We start from the raw sequence: 9,490 nt of genomic DNA on the forward strand, positions 1-9,490 counted from the left end.
AAGCGTAAAGAAGAAATGGTTGACAAGATGAGTATATATAGGTGGAAGAAGGGAAAGGGCGTTTGAGATAAATAATAATAAAAGAATAATCATGATGGTGGGAGACATTTGGCAAAAAGGTGATATGGTGGGGATCGTATGCCATCTTGACAGTGTCATGCCATTAATGTTGGAGGACACGTGTCAATATGGGGATAGTGGATGGAAAATTTGAAGAGGTTTTATGGGGAACAGGCTGTAATTGTGGCAGGCTTTTGTGTAAGATGACATTTGGATTATTTGGAATAATTAAATAATTATTCCAAATAATAACTCTTGAAATAGCAATCCAAAAAAAATTGTAGTTAAAACTTCCATCTAATTGTAAGATTAATACTAATTACGAATTTTTGGTTTTCTAAAAACCCATGTTGTAAAGTTTTTAGTCACAAAAGCTGCAATTTTGTATAATCTTAAAGTGGTTTTCAATTAAGATGGGTTCTTGAATGATAGATTGTCAGTGAATGTGAAAAAGTACCATTGGAACTCATAGACTTGTGTCCCTATTATTTTTTTCAATGATCTTTTTCAGTGAAGTACAAGAAACACTTATATTATATTCATTGGAAATATTACAAGTTGTTCAGTATATGTCTAAAGCTTACAGACTATAAGATTAATCCCTGAACGTGGACATAGTAATTAGATTACAAAAAAAAATGTGGACAATATTACGAAGAAATATAAACTAGTCTAGGATGTTCAGATTAATGTAGCCAGGTACATCTTCTCTAAACTTCTTTCGACGTTGGAACTTTCTTTGTATCTTTCGGTCCACAGCTTTTCCTTGCAAGCTATCATCTACCCAGAACATTAGATAAATCAGATGTCCCATTGGGCATAGATGTAGCTCAGACATTCTCTGAATCCATAGTCAAGGAATATAACTCCTAACTCAGGTTTGAAGTGCACAGAGTTGGGTATATAGGGACCCATCTCTGGCAGATCAAGATTCAGCATAGAAATGTCTATACTTTCATATTCCTAGAGGACTTCATCTACGGAGAACCTTGTTTCATGTTCGTTCCTTAGGAATGGTCTGTCACTAGGACTTGAGGGTCTTTTCTTCCTTCCACCTTTCTTCAGAGATGGCCTGTCAGGGACTGCGACATACCTGGACATCTTTTTGGTGAGATCGTTGATGATGTCTTCGATAATCGGCTTATGTCTAGACTTGGATCGTTGAATGGCTTGCCTAATCTCCAGTCATTCGCTGTATCCATAGTGGCTAAGGTAGGAAGGGTACTCGGTGATGGCGTCGAGATTGTCCCTGGTGATGAGCATTGAGATAAGAGTTCCATCATCTTTGGATCGTCCGTTGATGTTGATGCTCTTGATCGGGTGAGGACTAATTCTCTTCTTCAGCTTTGCTTCGCTCCAGTGCTTGTCCCGCTTAGCTAGCTTCAGGTTTTTCTTGTGCTCAGCTTCTACAAGAGAAAGAAGTTTAGCTTGGGCTTGGACAGTGTTCACCTTCTTTTTGGACTTTCTCTTTGGGAGAATCTTTTCAGCTAGTGACTTGGACAACTTTAGGTTGTCTTCAGTCTGCTTCTGAAGCTCTAGCTCCCTTTCATCTCTTAACGTTTCGAGTCTTTCAGCTTCTGAAAGGAAGTCAAACTCGCCACCACTAGAGATACGAAGATAAATTTTTACTCTAGTCTGGTCGAGTGACTCCTTTAGCTGAGCCATCTGCTCGTCGGTAGAAGCACTGGAGACAGGGTTTTCAGGGACCCACTCCAGTCGACCGCAGGTAGTAGAAGGAATCTGAAGCTGATAAAGTGAAGTGACTACCACCTGAGAGGTAGAGTCTTCAAATAAGGGTTGACGGTTTTTGAACAATACCTTCAGGTTCCCTTCTTCAGCGACACTTTTGCCTTTTGACTTAGGGTCCTGTTTCTTTGATGGGGCTGACTCTTCTTCCCTTTGCTCCCCCTGGGATGTAGCATCCCTGAGGGCGACTCCCTTGGTGGCGGTGGTTGCTCTTTGATACTGGATGGTGAAGTCATCTTCATCATCGTCGTCATCATCATCATCTAGGTCACTGCCGGAGTCTGGAAGGTCGGGTTTGTCATCTTCATCATCATCATCTTCTTCTTCATCATCATCATCACCAGCAACAGGTGCAGAGGTGATGGGAAGATCAACATCCCTAGGAATGGCATCAACTTCCTCAGCTATAACAGCTTCACTTGAGGTTGGGATTGCTTGGGCAACCTCAGCTTCAGCTTCAGCTCTAAGAGCTTTAGCTTCAGCTTCGAGGATTGCTGGAGAAGTAAATGGTCCAACAGCGTTGGAACTCATCTCCCCCTCTCTGGCTAAGACTTGAGAGTATAGGCCAAAGAGTTCGTCCACTCGTTGATGCTGGAGAACCATCATTTCCTCTAGTCATGACAGAGCGTTGGCTAGAGTTGTCATTGCTTCACGTGTCTCATCTAAGCACGATCATCAGCAGTGAAGGAAGGCCGGATCACTGGAGCTGGTTGACGGACATCATCCAGGATCTGCTGGAGAAGCTTCGTCTGCTGAAGAGACTAAGCCTGAGCGTCATCAGCCTTACTGGATAGAACAGCGATGGCTTCAGCGTTGGCTCGAACAGCCTCTTGTAGAGTCGAGAGCTGACTCCTTACTTCTTGAACATCAGCCTTGACGGCTGAGAGGTTCGCATCAAGATCTGCCTTGCGAGGTATCTCTTGGTGAACTTCAGACATCTTGCAAAAGACGCTATCGATGATCGGGAGAAGAAGCTTGACATCAGACGCCATGTCATAATCTTTGTCATCTTCGTCGTCTTCTTCCTTCTCTTCCCCGTCTTCTTCCTTCTCTTCAACATCCATAAGTTGGGGCGCAGAAGAAGGACCTGCAAGAGATGGAGAGTGAGCATATAAAAGCTCAGGGTTAGAAGAACTGAAGGGATAGGAAGATGGAATACTTGAGGTCTCAACTGAAACCTGTCGAGAGGTCTCAGCCAGAGGTGTGGCAATCCCCTTTTTGGCCTTCTTGGCACTCTGAGGAGAACCAAGAGTTGGTTGTGAAGGAAGTTTTTGGAGGAGGTTTTGGTGGCTGGGCTAGACATTGGGGGTTTTCCCTTGTCTTGACCACCTAAGGAGAAGATGGAGAGAACGACACTAGAGAAGAGAGTGCAATGTCTCCATCCCTCAGCTTGTGATCTAGAATACTGGATCCAAGCCTACACACCTGGAGGTTTCCTTCCTTGGAATATTTTTCTGCAAATATTTTTGCAAAAACCATGGACAGGAACCTGGTGTATGGTACCACCTTTTCTCGCTGGCGCTTGTTCAGCTTTTGCACCAGGTCATCGAAAATAACCGCAACATAATTATATTGCGACGCTGAATCGCAAATATGCCGATCATCAAGGCTACCCTGGAGGCATGGTCTTGTCTTCCAGTCTTTCCACCCATAGACTGGATGAAATGAGAAAAAAGGTTTTGTCAAATCGCTGACATCCTGTTTTTCTCAAACTTCGACAAGGACTTCATGGGAGCATTTGAGTCCTTCTTCATTTTCCATCGATAGCCAATGGCATTGAGACATTGAATGATCTCAGCAGTGGAGGGCTCACTGTCAAAGGGGCCCTTGGGGAGGCGAAGAGCAGTCCTCACGGTGTTGACTCCGAATTTCACAGTCATGCGGTTGAACGTGAAGGTAATCTGCTGAACTTGGCGGCCATTCTTGTCTTCAAGATCCACCACTTCAGCAGTAAACCAGAACTGCTGGAGAGCCTCTTTAACCATGACAGGCTCATGGTTAAGAGCAAAGGCAAGCAACGACTGTTTCAGGAAGTCGACCACTTCCTTGTAGAATGCTTTGTTCAAAGGGATGTCTAACAAGGCAACATGATTGTAGGCCTTGAAATACACTTCATCAATCATAAAACCTACATTCTTGGCAGCCATTTATTTTCAGTAAGAAAAAACAAGATAAAACAGTGTTAGATAAACCAAGATTTGTGTATAGATTTAAGTTTTTGAACAAGAAAAACTTCTTTTGAAAAATCCTTGAAAAAGGATTAGGGTTTTTCAAGTAGAGTGTTTTTGAAGAAATGTGATTACAACCAAGAAAAAGGTTGAGTTGATAATCATTAATGTTTGTTGTTTAAGAGAACAAAGTTCCAAAAACATTAAACACATTTCTCATAAAAGAAGAGAACAAGAAAATAAGAAGTATATCCACCTTAGTTGTTTTGAGAAGAAAAGGTCGTAGAAGAAATTTGAAGAATGTTCTTGCTTTGCAAATCAGCAGAGGTTCGTCTTTGATTTTTGAAAGCGTAAAGAGAAAAGTGAGAGAGAAATCTTATATTTATAGGTAGGAGGGGAGAGAATGGATAGGAGAGAGAAAAAGACGACGGGTGAGGAAATGGGCCATGATGAAAAAGATGGCACGTTCTTATCCATAATTGGATGGCATTAAATGAGGTAGCGTATGACAGTGCTTTTTGCGCATCTCAAAGCGTTGCGCATTGCAAATAGGGAATGTCGTTATAAAGACGGTTCATTAACTATTTCTTTTAAAATCGAAAGGTTTTTAAGAAAATGAAGAGTCATTTAGTGTTGAAAGACACACTGAAAAGACCTTTAAAAACATTATGATCACTAAAGAGGGAAAAACTTCAGTGATAGTTTTAAGACTTCAGTGTTAGTGATAAGAGAATCACTGAACCTGACGTTTAAAAACATATGAATCACTGAATAGGAAAGATTCAGTGATCATTTTGATTTTTAAGAAAATATAAGTATAAAGGAGATATACTTACATAAAAATGTTCAACAAGTGAAAGAATTATTGAACAAACTTTTAAAACGTTTTGATCACTGAAAGCTTCAGTGATAGTTTTAAGTTTTTTTTTAAGAAAAGGAATAAGTAAACATACCTTAGAGAGAATAGATACATTTACTCAAGAGTTCAGTGACAAAGATAGAGCACTTAATCACTTCACTTACTGATAGATGTTAATAGCTGAACATTATTCTTCAGCATTTAGCATTCCCAGTTCGTTGATCAAGATGTTAAATCTTATCTCATCAAGAGACTTTGTAAAAAGGTCAGCAAGCTGGTAATCAGTTAGAATAAAGTGAAATTCAATGTCACCATTCATAACATGATCTCTGATAAAATGATATTGCATCTCTATATGTTTGGTCTTAGACTGAAGTACAGGGTTATTTGCAATGGCAATAACACAACTGCTATCACAATAGATAGGAACTTTTGAAAACTAAAGATCATAGTCCATCAGCTGGTTTTTCATTCAAAGGATTTGGGCATGGAAACTACCAGCGGCTACATATTCAGCTTCAGCGGTTGATGTGGACACTGAGTTTTGCTTTTTACTTGTCCAGCTCACCAACTTTCCACCTAAAAGTTGACTGCCTCCAGTGGTGCTTTTCTTATCAATTTTGCAACCTGCAAAATCACTATCTAAATAACCTATTAGGTCAAAACCTGAACCCTTAGGGTACCAAAGACCCAAGTTAGGAGTTCCCTTTAGATATCTGAAGATGCGTTTTACAGCAATCAGATGGGATTCCTTAGGTTCAGATTGATATCGTGCACACAAGCAAGTAGAATACATGATATCTGGTCGACTAGCTGTGAGATACAGTAGAGAGCCGATCATTCCTCTAAAAACCGTTACGTTTGCAGGCTTTCTATTTGGATCCTTGTTGAGAGAGAGTGGAGGAGCCATTGGAGTCTTCATAGATGAACTGTTTGCTAAATCAAAATTCTTCAGCATGTCACGAACATACTTACTTTGACTGATAAATATACCTTTATCTTATTGTTTTATCTGGAGACCTAAAAAGAAGTTTAGTTCTCCCATCATGCTCATCTGTTTTTTTTTTCTTCATGCGATCAGCGAATCGTAAACATAAAAAGGTATTAGTAGAACCAAAAATAATATCATCGACATAAATTTAGACTAGAATAATGTGACCTTTAACTTTCCTAAGAAATAAGGTTTGGTCAATTTTTCCACGTACAAACTTCTCAGAGATGAGAAATGTGGAAAGAGTATTATACTAGGCACGAGGAGCCTGTTTTAACCCATAAAGAGCCTTATCCAAACGATAGACATGGTTTGGATACTTAGGGTCAAGAAACCCTGGAGGTTGTTCAATATAAACTTTCTCTTCAAGTTTTTCATTTAGGAAACCGCTCTTTACATCCATTTGGTAAACTTTAAAGACTCTATGGGCAGCAAAGGCTAGGAAGAGTCGAATTGCTTCGAGTCAAGTCACTGGTGCGAAGGTTTCATCATAGTCGATCCCTTCTTCTTGTCTATAACCCTTAGCAACAAGTCGAGCCTGGTTAGCTTACTCTAAATTATATTTGTATTAATTTACACACATAATAAATTTCAGTTTTATGTTTTAAATTTGTTTAAACATGTGTTCTAACTCTTTTTTTAGTTAAAGTGATAAGTAATTTGAAATTATTTATGTACGAAATATTGTTGTGATTATAATTGTATAATATTATGATGTATAAAGTTATAGTAAGAAAAACATTGTGGATCGAATTTATAAACAAGAATCGTGTGAGAAACATAGTTAAAAGAAAAGCATGAGAAAGGATTTGGATCCTTAATCACCTTTAAACTCAAACTCACCCATGAATCGTGCTTGATACGAGGATTAATTCAGTGCATCTCATCCTAATGTACATCCAACGGTAAAGATCTCTTCTTACGCTTCACACCTTAACTTTTTTTCTCATCGGAACCCAACCCCGAATCAGGTTGAGTTCCAGTGAGAAAGAAAGTTATGATGAGAAACATATGAAAAAATCTTCATCCTTAGATCAATCCTAATTAAATGTTGACACTAATGAGATACACCAAGATACACTAAATCAGTTCCTTTCTAGAACGCAACTCAATGATGAGCATGAGATTAAAAAGGATCAAGGATTCATATCTCTTCTCGCACTTTTCATCATAACATCTCTTCTCACACAATCTTTCACCTGGAAAAAAAAGGATAGCTTCGTCCATGAATATAGTTGAGTCCTTAATTTTAGAGTAAATTGCATTTTTCATCCCTATGTTTCTTAAACATTACGAACTTTGATCCTATGATTTTGAAATTATGGTTTTTTTTTTATTAACCTGAATATCTAACCCGCTATAATCCTAAAAGAAATTATGGTTTTCGTTTTTATGGTTTATAATTCATTTTTTTTTTTTTTTGTCCCTATGGCAAATTTCCTACCTTCAAGTATGAAGGACAAAAACAACGATAAGATGTAAACAATAGGGACAAAAACAACAATAAGATGTAGACAATAGGGACAAAAACAATAATTTCAATAACAAGGCATCCATAAAGATTGGAACAACCCTAACAGATACATTCAACTTTAGATAATTGTGGAGGTCTAAACCAACTTGCAAGCACATCAACTAATTTTAGCGAGCCCGAAGAGACTTGAACCCAAAGGAAGAACTATAAATTTGTTCAAGTGATGCCACCAGTTGACTATAAGAAACGAAAATACGAATATTTTTCACAAATTCATCGTCAATTGGTTAGTTCCTTGATTTTCATATGCAAGGTCCTATGTTCAAGTCTTTTATCACAAATACTTTTCAAAAAACATAATAAATCTGAAATTAAAAGTTAAAAACCAAGTAAACGAGACTAATAGGATTCAAGCATGCACCTGGAATGGGAGAAAAGTCATGCAACCCTACTCTACCATCAGAAATTTATGTTATCATTGTAGTTTCAAAATATATACGATTGCACACATCAAAATAATAAGGTGGCACCTTTCACGACCCTAAAATCTTTTACACTATAACAGAGCGATCGCCCGTGCCACCATATTCACCGGTGTGGGTTGGATCCGTCCCAACTTGAACCGGTGAGCCATAGAATGGAGAGCAAACACAAGCCGGAAAACTTTCCACTATGTATCATATCAAATACACGAGCCTCGACTCACAGCAACACCAAAATCTTTGTAAACTTAATCATACCATCATCATTCTCACTGGAGAGAGTTGTAGAAAAGAATCAACACGACCGATACACCAATTATCACCGGAAATGCCGTCACCAAGTATAGCGCTCCGTATCCCTGCATCAAACAAACATAAAAGTATCGTATAACGTATAGCAGTGTTACTGAAGATGGCTAAATAAACGGAAAATGCAAAATGAAGATGCATCATAGGTTGGTACCACGGCCGAAGGGACTTCATTTTGGTCATCAGTATCATCTTCCTCAATCTCTGCGGCTGAATCCCAGTCAATGTTAAGCCTCTTCGCAGCCACTACAGGATCGATACCCGTGTCTGTAGCTTTCGCATATAACGATTTGCGTGGCCCCTTTTTGGTTGCTTCAACCTTTTTCACAATAGAATATATGAAGATGTAATCATATGGATGTCATTACTTGAATGAGTAGAAACAAGGCCAAACTCCATGAAAGCATTCCTACGTTGGGTCATTTTGATCTGATTCTTATTTTGGGTAATATATTTTTTTCTAAATTTTTGAGATATGACATTGAGGTACCAAAATGATAGTTATTGAAGTATGGTACCCGAAATAGAAATCGGACCAAGATACATTGCATTAATATATCTTAAAAACCAATTCCAATAAGACCAAATGAATCATTGGCATTTATAAGTTATGAAAAATAATTCAGTGTTGTATAAATCGTGAATTGGAAGTTTTCACATCGCCACGAACACATGAATTAAGTTGGCTTCAATCGCTATCAACATTAAGCATATGATAAATCTACCTCTAAATTAGGCCATTGAACCATTTCCTCTGCCAGCATCTGAAGAGCAGCACGGTCTCGTGGAATTTTCCCTTCGTTCACCTACACACATATTCATAAAAAAATGAAATATATTATATAAAGACAAGGGAAGACCGCTCATTTTATTATTCAAATTTCTACTAATACAAATTTAACACTAATACTAATATTGATTATGATTACCATTATTATTAGATCACATGAAAGCAAGCCTGATATCATACACCAGAAGTTGAAGTTTATAAAGACAGTAAACCAAACGAACCCAATATATCTCATCTGGAGGTGGGCTTTGCCTGCAATGTTTTTATATAAGTCGTATATTAATGTATAACTTTTAATCATCTTTTCATTTTTATCGAGCAAAGAAATATTTTATTAGCATAATGGAATTTGGTGGAATTGGAATCCCATCAAAAGAATTTGACTTTGAAAGAATTGAAATGGAATTGGGTAAGAATTGGAATCTCCATCTTTGTTTCGGGGTGGTAGCAGTGTCGACGGCAATAGTGGCATGGTGGTGGGAGTGGGTGGTAGCGGGGGGTGGTGGGTTGGTGGCTGCGACAATGACAGTAATGGCACGGTGGTCAGTGGGTGGGTGGCAGGGTTGTAATTGTGACGACGACAGTAGTTTCATGGTGGTCAGGTAGTGGCA

The 9,490-nt window shown here is 38.6% G+C and overlaps 1 protein-coding gene across 1 annotated transcript in view; it reads right to left on the reverse strand.

Annotated features, from left to right (window-relative positions):
• Positions 1 to 7,684: 7,684 nt before the first annotated feature.
• Positions 7,685 to 9,490, reverse strand: part of LOC112503191 (ycf3-interacting protein 1, chloroplastic) — a 4,477-nt gene continuing 2,671 nt past the window's right edge. Inside the window, exons 4-6 of the mRNA XM_025107261.1 lie at positions 8,815 to 8,895; positions 8,244 to 8,408; positions 7,685 to 8,139 (exon numbers count right to left, since the gene is read on the reverse strand). Of these exons, the coding sequence (XP_024963029.1) occupies positions 8,050 to 8,139; positions 8,244 to 8,408; positions 8,815 to 8,895 (336 nt within the window). The 3' untranslated portion in view covers positions 7,685 to 8,049. The remainder of the gene's footprint in view (positions 8,140 to 8,243; positions 8,409 to 8,814; positions 8,896 to 9,490) is intronic.

This window comes from Cynara cardunculus, unplaced genomic scaffold (genome assembly GCF_001531365.2).
Source record: "Cynara cardunculus var. scolymus isolate 2C unplaced genomic scaffold, CcrdV1 Un_Scaffold_2663, whole genome shotgun sequence".
NCBI lineage: Eukaryota > Viridiplantae > Streptophyta > Magnoliopsida > Asterales > Asteraceae > Cynara > Cynara cardunculus.